At 40.5% G+C, this 21321-nt stretch overlaps 2 protein-coding genes across 2 annotated transcripts in view; both read right to left on the bottom strand.

The window, feature by feature from the left end:
- LOC142149868 (zinc metalloproteinase-disintegrin-like ohanin) overlaps positions 1-11256 on the bottom strand; it is a 41890-nt gene extending 30634 nt beyond the window's left edge. Inside the window, exons 1-9 of the mRNA XM_075205169.1 lie at positions 11158-11256; positions 8403-8485; positions 7789-7865; positions 7389-7473; positions 6318-6394; positions 4114-4291; positions 3061-3129; positions 1722-1793; positions 307-476 (exon numbers count right to left, since the gene is read on the bottom strand). Coding sequence (XP_075061270.1) covers positions 307-476; positions 1722-1793; positions 3061-3129; positions 4114-4291; positions 6318-6394; positions 7389-7473; positions 7789-7865; positions 8403-8485; positions 11158-11209 — 863 coding nt within the window. The 5' untranslated portion in view covers positions 11210-11256. The remainder of the gene's footprint in view (positions 1-306; positions 477-1721; positions 1794-3060; positions 3130-4113; positions 4292-6317; positions 6395-7388; positions 7474-7788; positions 7866-8402; positions 8486-11157) is intronic.
- The window catches only part of LOC142151490 (zinc metalloproteinase-disintegrin-like VLAIP-B), a 312990-nt gene that overhangs the window by 169102 nt on the left and 122567 nt on the right, over positions 1-21321 (bottom strand). The window lies entirely within an intron of this gene.

Genomic DNA, 21321 nt, shown 5'->3' with positions numbered 1-21321 from the left:
ACAGATAAAGGGGTTCAGGAGAGGTTTCCTGACAAAATAGAGGTGATATATTGTATGACTATTGGAATACATGATAAGATATTAAATCAGGAAGTAGCTAGAGGGGGCTTATTCCTGACATGCACCATTGCTTCGTCTGCAGTGTTTCCGGTCTGTGTTTGAAGCTGTCAGTATTAGCAGTCTGTCAGGGAATACACCTTTGGTGTATTCCTGTCAGGGTATCCGTTGTGGGGTTTCTGCTCATCGTTTTAATGACTACCACCAGCTTCAGAGACATAGAATAAGTTTCCATACGGACAGACTTACGTGATGAGCTGAGCGTTATCGTTTGCGACCCTAGGCAGGATACTTTCCTTCCTCCACGCAGAGAAGCGAGCCAAGTTCCCCGGAGCCGAGCCGTTTACTTCAATCTGGTTTTTGTTATCCCAAATTTCAATCCCAATAAGAACCACAATAGTGTTTATGCTCTTGTACACCTGGGTAAGATAAACAGTTACACCAAACATTACACCATTCCAGCCACTAACAGTTGTGAGTTCCATTTAACGGCTAGTGAGGCTTACATGGGGGCATCCTAATGCTTTATCACAGAGGAGGAGAACTTTGAGGCAAACCTTGGGTAAATTTGTCACAACTTAGTTAAAAGTGTGTGCCGTTAATGAGGCAGCTTTCTCAGTCAGCACAATTTGAAGATGGCAGCAGAAAAGTGAAGGGAATTCAATTATAATAATACAAAGAAACAGATAATTAGGCACTAACTGGTAAAATATCATAAAATACTTCACCAAACGCTGCTGCAACAAACAGCAGATACTGTTTCTCCCAGATATGTACAAAAAATAACAAAATTGTAGAGGAGCGCTGGTTATAGTGAAATATTAGTAATTCTCATATTTATCTTAATAATAATAAAAAGAAGAATAAAACAATTTCTAAAAATATATATACAAAAACATATTTCTAAAAATTCTGTAACGATTGCTGTTCAAAGAATCAGGACAACAAAGTCCCCTAATAGATTATGTGGTTAGAATACATTGTCCAAAAACAATTCCACATAAGGCAATCCGATAATATTTCCGATGTCAATAAGACTGTTCAATCAATATTTAGAAAAATGTCCACAGCTATTATTCAGGATACAGGAATCCCAATAATTGAAAAATATGACATAGTCCATCAATTAGGCAACAATTGGAAGCCAAGGAAAATTCCACTGTAAACAGATGTAATTAATGTCAAACCTGGATTCGAATGGAGCGCTCCAAACTTTATGCAGTCCAAAAAGGCATTGGAAAGGCCAAAAAATGCACTCTGTTAGTATACGAGGAGCTGAGTATTTCAGTCAGTTTGCCACTAATATCAACTGACGCATTTATCCGCCTCTAAAGGGGGCGGTTTCATCAGAAGTGACAGAATTTTTTAAAATTATGTATGGAATTTCTGTGGCCATTTGTATTTGCATATTTAAGGGTTATTCATCAATTATAACCTGCAAATTATTGATGCTAAGGAGTCGGGATTTATAAACAACTGTCTTTCAATTTTGCCATAATCAGGGAATATACATTTTATTATATTATTTGTTTATGTTCATATATATTTATATTTATAAACTGTTTTATTCTTAATAAATATGAGAATTAATAATATTTCACTATAACCAGCGCTCCTCTACATTTTTGGTAGCTATTGTAATAATAACCTGTGAGCAGACTTACCTTGTTGACGTAATTAACCATCCCAAAGATTCTATTTCTGATGATTGTGGCATTCCGGCCATATTTCTCAAACTAAAACAGAAAATTGGGTTTTTAAATATCATTACCCTTTGACTCAACAATATTTTTGTCTGGTTCAGAAATGTCATCAGTTACCGGATAGTTGACCTTGTCTCTTAGGATTAGTACCCCAATCCTATGAATGAGGTCAATCTTAAATCACAACTTTACCCACTGCAAAAGCCATATTAACAGACATATATGTGTTACTAAAATATAGGAAATGTTTGACTTTGCATTAATTGTTTAATCTTCCTGACAATAAGCTATTCCTCTTTTAGGCCATGAAAGACTCCCTACAATGTCCTTAATGAGTGGAAATATGAAAGAAAATGGTTCCCCAACCCTGAGTTAACCCGTTATCATCAGAACATGCCATATCTTTAGTTCTGATAAACTCTAAGGGGTCTATGTATTAAGAGAAATATAGACTTGTTCCTCCACATTTCCCTCTGGACGGTCACTGTGTAACGGGGGCCATGGCCAGAGGAGGTGTGGAGAGAGGACGAGCATGCATAGGAATGAGATTAATTATTACCATGAGACGTCATACATCACTCTTGAGAAATGTGATTTTGCTAAGCTGACGCCATCTGGTTACCTTATAGCCATTTTGTTCTCTTATAGCTTAAAGACAGATTAGATACAGCTAGTTTGTAGGAGTTATTCATTGTTTGCAGGAGACTATGCTCATGACCTTGAATATGGCAGCACAGGAGATAAGCCAACTCCCCCTGGGGAGAATTCCTGTGTGAAAATGTGAGAATGAAGCAAAATCTGTTTAAATGAAGCATGAGTGGTCAAACCCTTTTGGGGCGTAGTTTTTTGTAATACGTTATTTTTGCTATATAGATATGGACTTGTAACTAATAAAGCAGAGCTAATTGTACACGCAAAACATGCAGTGTATTTAATTCTCTTCAGCTGATTAGCTCATAACTGATAAACTGACACTTACAGGTGAACAATCTGATTTAGATTGGACACTCTCTCCCTTCCTCCCTGCTCTAAAATCCTTCATCACCTCTGAAAGGGCTGAGGACAACTCTGTTCCAGTTTTGAGCCAAGCTGCATTAATGTAATAAGTAAATGAATACATATGGCGCCACCATGCTCCATAACCGGAGCCCTAAATACGTCTTATATACTATCAAAATCATACAGTGTGTGGGCACCGTCAGAGTGATTTGCCTACATGCTAATAACCTGGTCATTATGGCTGAAGCCTTTCCTGCACACTAGCTATAGGAGAAGACTTGCTCTACAGACACCATCTTACCATACTGTTATCGGCCACCACATAAAGCTCAATATACTTCTGAGACTTCCACATGTCGATTTCCCTTTTCTGTTGGATTTAGATAAAACATGATTGTGAGTGAATAATATCCAGCAATCAGACTCTGCACTTAGCTGTAGTTAATATTGTGACAGATTTAAATGAAAAAACAAACAATATTTTGTGTCTCACACGTAAATAATAATTATGTTCTCTGCTCAAAATTCACCAAGGTTGCAAAGTATAATTAATATTTTTCTCTATTATTATTGGTGGGAATCTATGAACATAAAATACAATCTGTAAATATCCTATATCCTATGTAAACTGATTCAAAATATTTGCTTGTTCCTGGGCGTAGATGGTATTCAACTCCGTTGTTCCTGTTTGTTGTCTGTAGTGGAACCAAATAACGCCTGTTGGGAGGAGGACTTGAGGGAGTTTGATGAGGATTATTGGGAAAATACCCTTGAGGCCAGTGTCTGCTTACCATCCAGATCATTTCTCCCAGGTCTGTATTATATATATGTTATACATTTATTTGATCTGGCCAAGTTTAATCTGAATTATGATTGTTCTACTTTGAAGTTTAAAGATCTTCTGAGATTACCTGATCATTAGGGGTGTTTGATAACAAGGGGTGCGTTCCCTGCAGGATTACATGGTGGCTTCAGTCACTCAGGACCCCTAACTGTGCATTTTAGGCATATTTGCCCCTCTCACTGTTCCTAAGTATGCAAAAGTCTTTCTACCTAAAATTCCTGCAATGAAACTTATTGACAGAAAATGGGGCTCCGCATATCATTACTAAATATCTTTTATAAAAGGTTATAAAAATTTGAGAATTATTCTTATGGAATATATTGTGCGGTTGTGATATACTTTCTATTTACTATTTTAGTTAGACTGTTATTTTTATTACCTGTGGGTGATATTGTTGCACCTATAAGATATATCCAGAGATCTACTGAGGGAGAGAACTATCTAGACATCCGCTATTCACATTGTCCATAGTTATAGAGCTGCTCGCGGACTGTTTATCTCCTGTCTTACCTTAGCAGCGGTATTAGGACGTGACATCTTCTGGGTACTGGCCTCTTCCCAATCTGTATCCATCACACCACAGGTTCTGGCTGTCTCCTCCTCTTCCTCATACACAGCATGTTCCCCAATGTCTGCCAGGTCCAGGGGTTCAATCAGCAAACTGCGCCCTTGTGTCTGAATTATCCCACTTCAAAGACAGCAAGTATACTCAGTTACTATACTTATACCTGGCTTTGCAGTTTACTTGCCTACACTCCCGGAATGTCCGGGAAACTCCTGAATTCCGGGTAGATCTCCCAAACCCCCGGGAGAACAGGCCATTCTTAAAAATCCTGCCCACTTCCTAGGATGGGAGTCTCAATGACGCTATATGTGCTGAATCGCGTCATTTTGGTCTCGTCCCTGCTGTTGCATTATGGGGTTGGAGGCAAAATAAATGTGTTTTATTGTGCCCCCCCCTTCTGCCCTCCCACTTCATCCCACTACATCTCCCTCATCTCCCGGAGGGCAATGCTGAAAAGTTGGTAAGTATGAGTTTATAGAGGAAATGGACTATTTCCATATTATTCCAGCATGAAATTATTATTATTTTTATTATAATTATTATTTGGATAAATCAAAATGTACAGTAGAACATGCTAGGAGTTAGGCAATAGAGTTAGCATAAATATTATTTAACAAGTTTAATATACTAATCAGATATTTTCTTTGATTACTTTAGCACAAGTTACTTTGAGTTACATTTCTGCCATTTAGACCATACAACAACAAAGAAACTAAAATTAACAATGGAGCTAAAGGACGTGTTAAGCTATATATACCACAACTAAAGCCTTCTTAAATTTGTAACAAATATTAGAGACATCTTGTGTTATCCTTAAAAGGAACAAATCAGTAATATAAAAAATATCAGCATTGTAATCAGAATAATGAATAATAGAACATAGTAAATGTACCAGATGTGTTGAAGTCTAATCATGTGATAAACCCATAAATATTAGTGTACTAATATCAATCAATCATAAATAACAATAACACATTAAAAGAAAACAGAAACAATATTATTAAAATAATAATAATTAAATATTGAGGTTAATTAAAGGTAATTAAAAGGATATTATGGACTCACCTGTAGCAATTTTAAAATACCAATTTATTACAAACAATTCCTATACATAACACAATTCATAGACCATAATCAACACAATTAAATGGTTTTTATTTATTTTATTGTTACTAAGGGGTATATTTACTAAACTGCGGGTTTGAAAAAGTGGAGATGTTGCCAATAGCAACCAATCAGATTCTAGTTATCATTCATTTAGTACATTCTACAAAATGACAGCTAGAATCTGACTGGTTGCTATAGGGAACATCTCCACTTTTCAAACCCGCAGTTTAGTAAATATACCCCTAAGACTATTACACTGATATTATTGGGACTTCAACACATCTGGTGCAATTACTTTGCTCTATTAACTATCTATATTTTCATATTGTTGGCTTGTTACTATTTAGACCATGTTATTAAACACACCTATATGTTGAGTGCTGCACAATTAAAAATGTGCAAATTGCCTAGAAACAATGCTGGCAGCCATGTTGTGGTCTGAGCCCAGTGGCGGACCTACCATTGGTGCGGCAGGTGCCGTGCATCGGGGCTCATAGAGATAATGGGGCCCACTGCATGACAGATGCTGAGGTCCGGGGGCCCTGGTTCTCTCCTCCCCGCCTCCCTGCACAGGGGCCCACAGATCGCTAGTTCCGTCTCTGACTGAGGAAATATTCATACGAATATAGGCTATTTCACTAGGAACTGGTGACATCACACATAAAGCCAGGAGATAAGGCTTTGTAATGAGCAGTCAGAATGTTGCCTCCTTTTCTCATTGTTCCACTTCCTCCTTTTAGTTTGCTAAACTCCACTAGTGATGGCGCACTGAGACTAAAAGAGAGTGGGGTGAATAGACAACGATGATATCCCTCATTTAAAGACCTGACTGATGCCTCTCTTATTAAAGAGGTGTTTGTCTTGTCTTCTGCCAGCAAAAAAGGTTCAGAATAGATTCTATTATTTACAAATGTGGAAGATAAAACTACTGCTTTACATTTGGAAGGTGTGCACATAAGTATTAAAATAAAAGGGACAGACAGGAGACGCAAATCGAGAGACGAATGTGTTTTGTTGTCATCCTGGTTGTCATCCATCTCACCTTATCCCAGTGCAGGTGCTAATAATGGCTACTGAGTCCACGTCATCCTTCACATAGCCCTGATAATGACAGTGATCCTGCAAGACATCAGCAGATGCAGTTGTGAAAGTGTAACATCATAGTTGCCAACTATGGTAACGCAGTGGTTAGCATTGCTGCCCCACAGTGCGGGGTCATGGGTTTAATTCCGACTAGGGCCCTATCTGTGTGGAGTTTGTATGGTCTCCCCATGTGTGTGATGGTTTCCTCCCCACTCTGAGGATATACTGGTAGGTTAATTGGCTTCTGACCACATTAATCTTAGGGCTAGATTTACTAAGCTGCGGGTTTGAAAAAGTGGGGATGTTGCCTATAGCAACCAATCAGATTCTAGCTTTCATTTATTTAGTGCTTTCTACAAAATGACAGCTAGAAGCTGATTGGTTGCTATAGGCAACATCCCCACTTTTTCAAACCCGCAGCTTAGTAAATCTAGCCCTTAGTGTGTGTGTGTGTGTGTGTGTGTGTGTGTGTGTGTAGTAGATTGTAAGTTCCATTGGCACAAGGACTGAATGATTAAATATTCTCTGTAAAACGCAAGTAATTTGTAGATTCTATATAAATAACTAATAATAAACTGTCTACCAAGACAGTTTTGTGTGCACTGTGCTTAGATACACAACTTGGCAGGAAAATGTCATAAAAAATGGCAAGTTGGTACCTACTCATAACGAGGGCAGCCATTTTGTGGGCTAAACCAACATTCACGGTATCAATTCACTGGAACTTACCTCACTGAGGCATGAGGCACTTTTAGCTGCATTCTCATGACTACTGGTTCAGTCCACAAAATGGCCACTGTGAGATGTAATATCAGGGCGTACGGGTATTGGACCTCTCTGTAGTGTTATTTTATACACCTCAGCTGTAGCAGGTGCCATATTTATAAATGATGCTGCCCTGGACCTTTGGGGGGGGGGGGGTACTCAATTGATTATTAATTCTGTGTCCCACATTCTGTATACATCCCTCTCTGTCTTCTACCTTGGTATTGCCATTTCTGTTCTCCTGTGATCCATCATGCCTTCCTACCTGTATCTGGTTCCCAGAGCTGGTCATTACTGGCGTGTCGTCCGGCAGGTAACGAGTCTCTGTATAATTGTGTGGTATCAGGTCTCTATGGGAAAGACAGAATGGGTTAAATGCTGTGTGGATACACTGGTTGAGGGTGGTGTTTGCCATTGCCGTCGGCAGAAACAGCTGAGTAATTAAGTAATTAAACAATTTACCTCCAGGATCGACCTCATGTTGTGAATAGCTCCGACTGCATATATCATGCATGGTGCACTCAGGTTACAGAGGTTTAAGGCACAGGGAGGCTGCATATCTATATCAAACTTCTTATTGCTAAATATTGGGGTAAAAACTGGAAGCAGTTCCTTGTATAACAAGAAAGTCTGCGGTCCTGGGCAGAGAGAGATCTCACACTTACTTAGTTTTTTCCAGGTGTATAACCAGTGTCTTTCCATCAAGTTGTAATCCATATTGTACGACATCTGGGTATTTGTCCTGGGGAGAAAGAAAGTATATACACGGCTTTCACATGTTATATGTTGTCAGGATTATGTTACAGAACACAAGTGAGAAAATATCTTTTCTAGAAGATATTCAGACTGTTTCATTAGATAAAGGTTCCATTATGGCAAATTAATGTTAAATGTGTAATGTGACTTCCCGTAGATTTGGTAAGATTTGTTCTATTAACGATCAGATTGCTTGACCACAAATAACCAAGCTTCCCCAGCACATGAAACACTCTACACTTAAACACATATTGAACCAAAATAAGACAATACAAATTTTCCATTCTGCCATTTCCGATTGGATAGGTCATCCACATTTGATCATTTCTGATTTCTAGCTGGCCACAAGAGAAAACGGATTTATTGATGGATGTATTTATGATTAGCTGATACAACCTTCTAGGATGAACAATTGATGGTCATGTGGCCAGTTCTTATCTATTCCTTACATGCTAGAGAGATCACAGAGTAAAGATCCTCAGAGATATTTATCTGAAATGTTTTTATATGACGGGAGTTTTACCTGGGTGTCAGCCTTGTACAGAGAATAAAGTCTTTGTGGAATGATCACTGCATATTTCTGTCCCGTGGGCAGCACATATGAGTCTGAAACAAACACGAACGTTGTCATTGCAAAGGCATGCCTACAGCTTTAAATACAAGATACTTTTGGTTTATATAGTTTCTACAATAAATATTAAAAGTAAGCACACCCGTGCCAAAGCAATACTCTAACAGCATTCACCCTAACTACAGTAGCCCCGTAAAGTACATTTACAAAAAGTACAAAGCTTTGCTATTGATTCAAAGTAGCGTATCTGCCCACCTAGCTCATCCACAGGTGTATCCCACATCCTGGTTTTTGGAATTGTCCCCAAAACATCAATGATTCTCCTTTTGCAGGATTAAGAGCTGCACGTGGTACAAACAGTAAAAATGACAACTCAATGTGCTGGATACTCCCACAGTAGTACAAGGCCCTCCATTAATTTCAACATTTCTCTTTTTCTCCTAAAGTACCGTTCACTTTAGCCTTATTTATGGAGAGTGAGGGAACATTGTGACTTTATTGTATGTCAGTTTTCCATGTTTAAATGTTTTTATTATATTGGTCAGAACATAAAACTTTCACATAAAAATGCACCTGGTAAAGGCAAAAGGCCTCTCATAGAAAGTATATCTAATTATTTTAATTAGGGGAATGTCCTGAGTAGTACTGAAATTCAAGTCCTTTTGTGCTGAGGAAAATGCTGTGCTTCCCCCACAAATCAGGAACACCACCTCCAAATCTTAGTAGTTAACTGTCGCAAAAACTTTCTCTAAGTTTCTATACCTCTTTTTTTATTGTAGATTTATTTTCAATGTTAAGAAGACAGATGTTAGTTGAAATTTCTTCCCTTCCTAGACTACTTCAGTGATTTTTTTTTTTTGCTAAAACATCGTATTTGTTTTTTGTAGTGTTCGCTAGTGCATAGATTGAAAATAAAACAAAGTAAATTATTGTAGTTGGAAAACAGAAAATGGCAACTACACACAAGCATAGATTGAAGTCATTACTGGTGGCATAGGCAAACAGAGGGGGGGGGGGGGTTCTAGTGCCCGGAAACCCCCTTCCCCCTCCCAGCCTGGGGTACTGTATGCTTGAGGTGGCTGGACCCTGCCCCGGACCAGCCACTTTGCAGCTTGTGTGCAGATCGTTTCTGTCTGCACTGTTCACAGCCATCTCTCCCCAACAAGTATTGAAAGCAGCAAGAACAGGTAGGAGAGAGCAGGACAGTCTGTCAACTGTTCTGACACACTCAGTCAGGACTTTGTCCTGAATGTAGGGACAGTTGGGAGATATGTCTGGCTTCACACGGCTCTGCTCAAAAAGGGAGAGCTGTGTGCCCCTAACAGTAGTGCAGGCAGCATTGCCCGTGTATATGGTGGGGATAGGAAGAGTTGGAATGCAGCCAAGCGCTGTCTAAAATTATAGTCACGCCCTGAAGCATGCTGGCCACGCCCACTGGTGATGTGGCATGAAAACCCCTCTCTACAAATCCTGCGTTTGCCCCTGGGTGGGGGATATGGTTAAAGCACCAAGTTACTAAACCAATTTTCCAAAATATCACAGATTATTATACCTATTATATCAGTATTATTTTATAATAATGGTCCTAGAATAGATCATAACAATATGCTGGAACACCTTGCAACCAGTCAGATGTCATTGGTCTTTGCACCATTATTAAGTATTTAGCACATTATTCTTTTTTATTTAAAACTGTTTATTAGAGGAAACAATGGACAGGTTACAGCAGAAGGACAGTCATCAGTACCATTGTTACATATGTGAGACAAAATTTGAAGTAACACAATAAGCAAACCTGTCACAGTACAGTAGTGGGAGGTTTTATAAAAACAAGAATTCCTCAAAATGCTGGTAATAAATTCCATATTATGACCAGCATGACCAGGTGCCCTTGGTGACCATGAAAAGGATGGGAGTACGTACGTCCTACCACGAGACGGCAATCTGGTAGGAGCCACAAGAAAACTGTATCTAATGAAGTGTTCTGGTATCTAGGTTTCTCCGGAATGGGGAAACAATGTTTTTGCGGTTAAGTGGGACATTCAAAGATATGACATTTAAAAACAATAATCTGACTTTTTTCCAGAAATTTAGAATTTTAGGACAGGACCATCGTATTTGTGGAAAGAAACCCCTTTTGGCTACACCTACTCCAACACAAGTCTGAAACACTGACAAACAAGAAGTACCTTTTCTTAGTAATATTATTAATTCACTTTGTATAGTAACATTGTTATGTTGTACTGTGTTCTGCATACATTTATAAAATTAGTGATGTACATCGCAACTTATAAAGCAGCAGAACAATATTCCAAAGCAGATATATTATAACTGTGGCTTTTACAAAAGTATATTATACTAAAACACTATTTATTCTAAGAAGCACATGAGTAGTGCAAAGTAACCCCAACAGTTTGTGGTGGCCGAAGAGACAAAAACACGTTCTACAAGTTACCACTAGAGGCACTGTTCCATTGGAGTCTATAATTTAATTTACCACGACCAGTGAATCACTGTGGCAGCTTCCATTCATTTTTTAAATACAAATATCTCTGTAGAAAGACTTACAGCATAGGTTGCACTGGAAGTTTATAGAAATCAAGGAATATTTACTGTAGCACCTCTTTTTGCAAAATAGTCTCAGCAGATACATAAATGCTATTTTCTAACTAGATGAGTGGTTTGTGGGTCCATATCATATACTCACCCAGAAACTGACAGTTTAGCAGCACAACTAGCATCAGTACAGGTGTCATCATTTCGGCCAAGAGCGCTCCGTGTGCCTCTGTCTATATATTGGCTACTGTGTGCGGGCGTAGGGAATGGATGGGACTTAAAGCTAGGACACCCTGTGATTTATAATTAGGTGAGCAAACAGGATCTTAATGTTAACAATAGCAAACGTTACAGTGTGTCTGCCCCCAAGCTTTGTAACATTGTTTGCGTACGTGTTGGCATTGATGTAATTGTATCAACTCCTGGCATCTGCTAATGCCACGGAAAAAAAATTCTATTGTGGTAGTGGAACGTTCTTCCAAATTAAGTCAATTTTGTTAGACAATGTTTTGATGATCCTTTTGGTCAACATATAGCTGAGGATAATAATTCCAACCCCGGAGATACTATGGCCTTGCTTTTTGAATAACCTGTGCATTTTCTATATCTGTAGATCATTCCCTATCGTCTCTCTATGCAAACTATTTATAGAGGTTAAACAAGAGTGCAGTACAAACTCTCTTTGTGCCATGTGGCGCTGTCATGTGCCTGGTTTACACTGCAGTATACATATGTGTATGGTAAGATGATAACACTTTCAATGGGATTTAATTTGCTCATTCTAGGTGTCATCCCAAGATCAGGTTACAGACCGATCTCCTGGGCTAGACAGAGCACTTTCCACACAGCAGCTATAAAAAGTCACTGCAGTCCATTGTTCTGGCACCAGCTAGCCTCAGCTAGTTTCATTAAAGAGGAAAAATTAAATAACACTATCAATTTTGGCCTGTCTGGCTCTAAGTGTGGAAGGGCCTAATGTCCAGCTCACAAATAGCAGAAGTCAAGTTTAGTTCACTTATGAACAAATTAGGGATGTGCACCGGCGACTTTTGAGGTCTCGTGTTTTGTGTTTTGGATCCGGATTTTCGTTATTTTTGGGGTTCGGATTTGTCTCGCAAAACACTTGACGAAAGGTCTCGGTTCGGATTTAAGGTTTTGGATTCGGATTTTTTTTGAAAAAAACATAAAAAGTTTAAAAATCAAGTTTTTGGGCTTATTTTCACTCCTAGGCTATTATTAACCTCAATAACATTCAATAACAAGCATTTCCACTAATTTACAGTGTATTCTGAACACCTCACAATATAGTTATTAGTCCAAAACGTTGCAACAAGGTATCTTTCTGGACTGCGTAGAGGAGTGGGTCACCACAATATATATTAAAAACCCTGAACTTTTATGAATCGCACCAATAAATGTACCTGGACTGCGTAGAGGAGTGGGTCACCACAATATATTAAAAACCCTGAACTTTTATGAATCGCACCAATAAATGTACCTGGACTGCGTAGAGGAGTGGGTCACCACAATATATTAAAAACCCTGAACTTTTATGAATCGCACCAATAAATGTACCTGGACTGCGTAGAGGAGTGGGTCACCACAATATATATAATAAGAAAACCATCAACTTGTTTGATTCGCACCAATAAATGTACCTGGACTGCGTAGAGGAGTGGGTCACCACAATATATTAAAAACCCTGAACTTTTATGAATCGCACCAATAAATGTACCTGGACTGCGTAGAGGAGTGGGTCACCACAATATATTAAAAACCCTGAACTTTTATGAATCGCACCAATAAATGTACCTGGACTGCGTAGAGGAGTGGGTCACCACAATATATTAAAAACCCTGAACTTTTATGAATCGCACCAATAAATGTACCTGGACTGCGTAGAGGAGTGGGTCACCACAATATATATAATAAGAAAACCATCAACTTGTTTGATTCGCACCAATAAATGTACCTGGACTGCGTAGAGGAGTGGGTCACCACAATATATTAAAAACCCTGAACTTTTATGAATCGCACCAATAAATGTACCTGGACTGCGTAGAGGAGTGGGTCACCACAATATATTAAAAACCCTGAACTTTTATGAATCGCACCAATAAATGTACCTGGACTGCGTAGAGGAGTGGGTCACCACAATATATTAAAAACCCTGAACTTTTATGAATCGCACCAATAAATGTACCTGGACTGCGTAGAGGAGTGGGTCACCACAATATATTAAAAACCCTGAACTTTTATGAATCGCACCAATAAATGTACCTGGACTGCGTAGAGGAGTGGGTCACCACAATATATTAAAAACCCTGAACTTTTATGAATCGCACCAATAAATGTACCTGGACTGCGTAGAGGAGTGGGTCACCACAATATATATAATAAGAAAACCATCAACTTGTTTGATTCGCACCAATAAATGTACCTGGACTGCGTAGAGGAGTGGGTCACCACAATATATTAAAAACCCTGAACTTTTATGAATCGCACCAATAAATGTACCTGGACTGCGTAGAGGAGTGGGTCACCACAATATATTAAAAACCCTGAACTTTTATGAATCGCACCAATAAATGTACCTGGACTGCCTAGAGGAGTGGGCACTGGGCACCACAATAAAATATATAAAAAACCTTCAACAGGTCTGCATTACACTACACATACGGCTGCTCCTCCATCCTCTCCATCATATACATGTTGGAGTTTTAGCGTGTGACAACCTCTTGTTTTTGATAATGTCAGTGCATTTTGAATATTTTTCAATTTGCCCCACACCACTGAATGTACTTTATCTATGATACGCATCTATCTATCTTGACTGCGTAGTGTGGTGGCCCCGGTACACAATTTGGTACCGAGGCCACAATATAATTAAAAAACCCTCCACGTGTCAGAATTCCACCAAACAAGTATCTGGACTGCGTAGTGGGGTGGCCCCGGTACCCAATTTGATACCGGGGCCACAATACCTCCTCCAAACATGGTACAGACAATTCGTCATTGAGATCCCATCAAGTATGTTAAAGACAGACAGGGTCGAAGTGTTATTGGTTGACTTTGTAAACCAAAAAACTGTCCCTGTTGCACATAGTCGTGCAATGAAGACTGACTTTTTCATTTAAATGCACCATCTTTCAAGTGTAGTGTTTGTAAGTCTAAGTCATATTATACTTTTGGTAAAATTGGTTTATTTTGTTCCTCTTTATGGTAACTACTAATAGAATTAAAGTATTAAATAGAAGCGGCAGTTCCTCTTTATGGTAATTAGTAATAGAATTAAAGTATTAAATAGAATTAAAGTATGAAATAGAATTAAAGTTAAAGTATTAAATAGAATTAAAGTATGAAATAGAATTAAAGTATTAAATAGAATTAAAGTATTAAATAGAGTGGTATAGAGTTGTAGTGTGGTATAGATAGAGTGGTCCCCACAATATAATAATAAAACCCTCAACTAGTCTGAATTCCACCAAACAAGTATCTGGACTGCGTAGTGTGGTGGCCCCGGTACACAATTTGGTACCGAGGCCACAATATAATTAAAAAATTGGGCATCAACTGTCACCGTTGTTTAATATCTGATACACCTAAATATGGACTGCACAGTGGAGTGGCCCCGGTAGTAAATTTGGTGCCGGGGCCACAATACCTCCTCCAACTTCCAAGTGTAGTGTTTATAAAGACAGACAGCGTCGAAGTGTTATTAGTTGACTTTCTTAACCCAAAAATTGTCCCTGTTGCAAATATTCGTGCAATGGACAGTTACTTTTTTATTGAAAGACTCAAGCTTTCAAGTGTAGTGTTTATAAAATATAAACAACAATACAGTAGTTTTAGAGCACGTCAATACCTCTTGTTTTAAATTATGACAGGGCATTTTACTTTTGGTTTAATTTCTTGAATTTTTTTAAATTTGGTTTTACTTTTTGAACATGGCAAACGACTGTTGATTGGTCATATAATGCAAAAAAAAAAGGTCCAAGATGGAATTGTCCTTGGGCCCTCACACCCACCCTTATGTTGTTGAAATAGGACATGCACACTTTAACAAACCAATCATTTCAGCGACAAGGCCTACCAAACAACTTTGGCTGAAATGATTGGTTTGTTTGGGCCCCCACACCAAAAAAGCTATTCATCTCTCCCTGTACAGACTAAACAGGCTCTACTGAGGCAAGATGTCGACCTCATCCTCAACCTCTGATTCCTCTCCCCCTACAGTGTGTACTTCCTCCTCATCACACATTATCAATTCGTCCCCGCTGGACTCCACAACCACAGGTCCCTCTGTAGTATCTGGAGGGCAGTGCTGTACTTCATTGAGGAATTGATTATTCATTTTTATAAACATCATTTTTTCAACGTTATGAGGAAGCAACCTCCTTCGCCGCTCACTGACCAGGTTCCCCGCTGCACTAAAAACTCTTTCCGAGTACACACTGGAGGGGGGACAACTCAGGTAAAATAGAGCCAGTTTGTACAGGGGCTTCCAAACTGCCTTTTTTTCCTGCCAGTAACAATATGGACTGTCTGACATGTCTACTTGGATGGTGTCAGCAAAGTAATCATCCACAATTTTTTCTATTGTGACAGCATCCAATGCAGCGAGAGTAGACATGTCTGCAATGGTTTGCAGGTCCTTCAGTCCGGACCAGATGTTATCAGCATCCCCGCCAGTGCCTCTTTTGGGAAAACTGAGCTTTTTCCTCGCAGCCATAGATGTGGAAGAAAATGAGGGTGGAGCTGTTGGCATGTCACGGTCCTCTTCAGAGGACAATCTCCTGACCAGCAGGTCTTTGCACCGCTGTAGACTTGTGTCCGCCGGAAACAGAGACACAACATACGCTTTAAACCGAGGATCGAGCACGGTGGCCAGAATGTATTCCTCTGACTTTAAAAGAGTGACCACCCTCGGATCCTGGCAAAGCGTACGAAGGGCTACATCCACAAGAGCTACATGCTTGGTGTAATCGCAATGGCTTACCAGCTCCTCCCTCACTTTCTCCAGCTGCTTCTGCAACAGCCTGATCAGGGGAATGACCTGACTCAAGCTGGCAGTGTCGGAACTGACTTCTCGTGTGGCAAGTTCAAATGGCTGCAGAACCTTGCACAACACGGAAATCAGTCTCCACTGCGCTTGACTGAGGCGCATCCCTACTCCTTTGCCTATGTCGTAGGTTGCTGTGTAGGCCTGAATGGCCTTTTGCTGCTCCTCCATCCTCTGCAGCATATAGAGGGTGGAGTTCCAGCGCGTCACAACCTCTTATTTGAGGTGATGGCAGGGCAGGTTCATGCTTTTTTGATGTGCCTCTAGTCTGCGGTAGGCACTGGCTGAATGCCGAAAGTGTCCAGCAATTTTGCGCGCCACCGCAAGCATCTCCTGCACACCCCTGTCACTCTTGAGGTAATGCTGCACCACCAAATTAATGGTGTGGGCAAAACATGGGACGTGCTGGAAATTGCCCATATTTAATGCCCGCACAATGTTACTGGCATTGTCTGACACCACAAATTCCCATGAGAGTCTAAGTGGGGTAAGCCACTGGGAGATAATTTCCCTCATTTTCTCTAATATGTTGTCAGCGTTGTGCCTCTTATTAAAGCCTGTAATACACAATGTTGCCTGCCTTTGCACGAGCCGCCATTTTGTAGTTGCTGCTACTGATGCAGCTGTTGCTGCGGAAGGGGATGCATCTACCCAGTGGGCTGTCACAGTCATATAGTCCTTCGTTTGCCCAGAACCACTTGTCCACATGTCCGTGGTTAAGTGGACAGTGGGTACAACCGCATTTTTAAGAGCACTGAGGACACTTGATCGTACTTCTCTGTACATTTTTGGTATCGCCTGCCTAGTGAAGTGGAATCTCGACGGGATTTGGTACCGGGGACACAATACCTCCATCAACCCTCTAAATCCCACTCCACTGATGGCGGACACCGGGCGCACGTCTAACACCAAAATTGCAGTTACAGCCGCAGTTATACGCTTTGTAATAGGGTGACTACTATCGTATTTTGTGGTCATGGCAAACGACTGTTGGACGGTCAATTGTTTTGTGAAAGACTTAGCGGTCTTACGACTTCCCCTCTGGGAAGATGACCGACTAACAGCAGCAACAGCAGCAGTGGCAGTAGTAGGCGTACCGCTGCAGGATTCCTCGGATGAATCCCGTATTGAGGAGGACTCAGTCTGGCTGCTGACTTGGGCTGCAGGACTGAATCTGATGGAGATTGTGGAGGAAGTTGACGAGGAGGGTGTTGCTGGTGTGTATCCAACTGGACCACGGGATTTAGGTGTCCCTGTACCGATGAGGGTCCTAGCCCCAGTTCCTGAACTAACCACTGAACTATGAAGGTTATTCAGGTGACGTATAAGGGAGGATGTTCCTAGGTGGGCAAGATCCTTACCCCTGCTTATTTGAGCTTTACATAAGCTACATATGGCCATACATTGGTTGTCTGGATCTGGATAAAAATAACTCCAGACCGAAGAGGTGCATTTTTTGGTCTTCTGACCAGGCATGACGATGGGCTTTTTCATCCCATGGACATCAGCTGTTTCCCCCCCTGGTGCCTCATTTACAATAACCACATCACCATCCTCATCATCAAGTTCCTCCACAGCGCCAGCTACATCATCAATAGCCTCCTCCCGAGCCACCTCTTCCCGTACAGTGATGGGAAGGTCAGGCTTGACAACCACCAACATCCTTGGACTCGCCTTGTGGATTTGTGATAATTTCTCTTTAGAAGGCAGAGTTGTTTGCTGTTTTGTTGCTGACAGCATAACTCTCTTCAATTTTTTGTAGGGGGGGGGGAGGAGGAGGAGGGCTAAGATCCGTGGGTGAAGCTGAACCACTAGTCATGAACACGGGCCAGGGCCTAAGCCGTTCCTTGCCACTCCGTGTCGTAAATGGCATATTGGCAACTTTACGTTTCTCCTCAGATGATTTTAAGTTTCTCTTTTTGCTACTTTTTCTTAACTTGGGCTTTTTGGATTTTACATGCCCGGTACTACGAGATTGGGCATCGGGCTTGGAAGACGACGTTGATGGCATTTCATCGTCTATGTCATGACTAGTGGCAGCAGCTTCAGCATTAGGAGGAAGTGGGTCTTGATCTTTCCCTACTTTATCCTCCAAATTTTTGGTCTCCATTATATGTAGCACAAGATACTGCAGAATGTGTGAACTTGGTAATATTGCAGTACCAATGGACTTATACTGCTGTATTGGTTTTGCAAATTTGGTTATAATTATTATATATTTTTTTTTTTTTAAATTTGTTATTTTTTTTTACTTTTTTTTTATTTTTAAAAAACTTGGGAATAATGGGGAAATAACTATGCCCTTAGAAGCACAGAGCACAGGACACAGCACCACTGGACTGAACAGGACACGGCACAGGACCCAGCAGCACTACGGAACTCAGCAGGACAGAGCACAGGACACAGCACCACTGGACTGATACTGCAGAATGTGTGAACTTTGTAATATTGCAGTACCAATGGACTTATACTGCTGGATTGGTTTTGCAAATTTGATTATAATTATTATATATTTTTTTTTTTTTTTAATTTTTTATTTTTTTTTACTTTTTTTTTATTTTTTAAAAACTTGGGAATAATGGGGAAATAACTATGCCCTTAGAAGCACAGAGCACAGGACACAGCACCACTGGACTGAACAGGACACGGCACAGGACCCAGCAGCACTACGGAACTCAGCAGGACAGAGCACAGGACACAGCACCACTGGACTGATACTGCAGAATGTGTAAACTTTGTAATATTGCAGTACCACTGGACTTTTACTGCTGAATGTGTGAACTTGGTAATATTGCAGTACCAATGGGCTTATACTGCAGGATTGGTTGTGCAAATTTTGTGGTAATTAAAAAAAATTAAAGTAGTTTTTGGTATTTTTTTAAAAAACTTTTTTTTATTTTTTTAAACACAGGGGAATATTGGGGAAATAACTATGCCCTTAGAAGCACAGAGCACAGGACACAGCACCACTGGACTGAACAGGACACAGCACAGGACCCAGCAGCACCACTGACCTCAGAAGGACAGAGCACAGCACACAGCACCACTGGACTGATACTGCAGAACACAGCACAGCACAGCACAGCACAGAACTAAACAGCACAGCACAGAACTAAACAGCACAGCACGAGATCTACCAGGACAGAGGACCACCTAACACACCCTCCCTCTACCCTGATCAATGCCCGAGTGAAGATGGCGGCGACTAGCGGGGAATTTATAGGATCCGAGTATCGCGAGATCCGACAACGGGATTATGAGTCAGAGCCTCAGTTTCAGATTTGAATTTGGCGCCAATACCCGGATCTGTCTCGGATCCGACTCGGATCCGCAACGTTCGGGTGGGCTCGGATTTCATAAATCCGAGTGCGCTCATCCCTAGAACAAATAACAATTGTTTCTCTCTATGAAGGATTCCAGAGACTTTATGAGCAAACTGACAGCCTTGCAGGTACAACTATTAATTAGCCTGCTGTCCGACTGGCAGGTCAGAGGACACAAAATGGGCCTAACGAATGGAGGCTCTTCCTCTCACCATTCACTCCAGGGAACCATTTCATCCGGCTCTTGCTTGAGCCGAAACCGGTTGGAAAGCAGTCTTTCCAACACGAACAATTTTCCCTGGAGTTCAAAACACATAGGTCAGAAACCTGGGACTTACGTACAGTCCATTAGTGATTTTGCCTATGTTTCTGTCACAGTGTATAAATAAACAGTATGGGAAGAAATCAGGCGCACACGACTCAGAAAGGAAGGACAATTGAATAGTGTATATCATCCACTTTGCATTCACATCATTAAAAAAACATATGTGCAATATTAAAATTGCTATATAAAATCCCCATACTTCTCAGAACCAGGTGATTCCTTCAGTGTCAGTGACAAATCTTAGAACTTTCCAAATAAAAAGTAAAAAGCAATATAGTATAACCAAAATGTAACCTCTATAGTGCCTGAAAAGGGATGTGTTAAAAACACACTCACCTACCTCTGCTTCAGCCCCTATCATGAAGTGGTTCAAATAGCATGTATATACCACAGAGGGGCTGGAGCCACTAGTGAAACTTCTTCCCCCTCTCCCTCTCACGTGATCTTAGCATCCCCCGACTCCCTCCAGGAGGACTAGTGGCCCCCATCCAAGGTTTTTAAGTAGATTTATATTACCACATTGTGTATCAACATTCTTTTCTCTTTACAATGTTTTTTCATTTTAGTTTTCTGTATTCAAACAAATTACGTTCTCCTTTATGTTGTGATCTTTCTTGAGCAACTACCCCCTCAGCAAGAGGGATATCCCCTGTGTTTCCCCTCTTCTCTGTGTAACCCCCTTTTTATTTTATTTTTACACACTCACCTATGACTGATAATGCAGCCTTTAAAGGTGTCTTTACATCTATTATTTGATATAGACTGTCTACTATCATCATCATCACCTATTTATATTAGAGACGGGCTGGCTCGGATCCCCGAAATCCGAATCCTACCGAATTTATGGTATCCGAGTACCGAGCCGAGCTCTCCCGCCCGTTCGGTTTCGAAATCGAGGCAAAACGTCATTGTGACGTATTCGTTCTTCTGAGCTCGGATCTCGCGAGATTTGAAAAGCATAAATACCAGCCTCCACAGCAATCCATCGCCATTTGACAGAGGGAGAGAGCAGGGTTAGGTCACACTGGCTATATCAGCTCAGGGACAGTGATTGATTGTATTCAATACAATTGAAAGCTTAATACCAGTGGTTACAGCAGTAAGAGGAAAAGACAGCAGGGTTTTTGTTCAGTTTCTGGCACTCCAAGTGCTGTTGGGGTGTCCCCCATTCTTTGGCAGAAATTTATCTGGCTGTGAAAAAAATCCTATTTTGCAGCAGTGTCAAAAACAATTTGTAGCTCTACAAGTGCTTTGGGCTCAGAATGGATTCAAAGCAATCCACATATGAGCAAAATGAGCAACCAGGTTCTGTCACTAGTCCTGATGGTAGTGTTCCCAGTACGTCATCAGGGAAGGGCGATGTCAAACTACACCGTCTTTTAAAGTCAGGCAAGAAAACACACACCAAAATTTTTTTTACCCTGTTGAAGCGAAAAAGAAGTGTAACTGAGGAAAAGTTAAGTGCCGATAAAAAAAAAAAAATTGCCAACATGCCATTCTACACATGCAGTGGCAAAGAGAGAATGAGGCCTTCATCTTTGTCTATTAGTGGCAGATCAAAAAATGTTACCGAGCCTACAAGTGGTGCACAACTACTGTTACGCG

The sequence above is a fragment of the Mixophyes fleayi genome, chromosome 4 (genome assembly GCF_038048845.1).
Source record: "Mixophyes fleayi isolate aMixFle1 chromosome 4, aMixFle1.hap1, whole genome shotgun sequence".
Taxonomy (NCBI): domain Eukaryota; kingdom Metazoa; phylum Chordata; class Amphibia; order Anura; family Limnodynastidae; genus Mixophyes; species Mixophyes fleayi.
The sequence above is the reverse complement of the archived record's forward strand: the minus strand, read 5'-3'. Positions and strand labels throughout refer to the sequence as shown.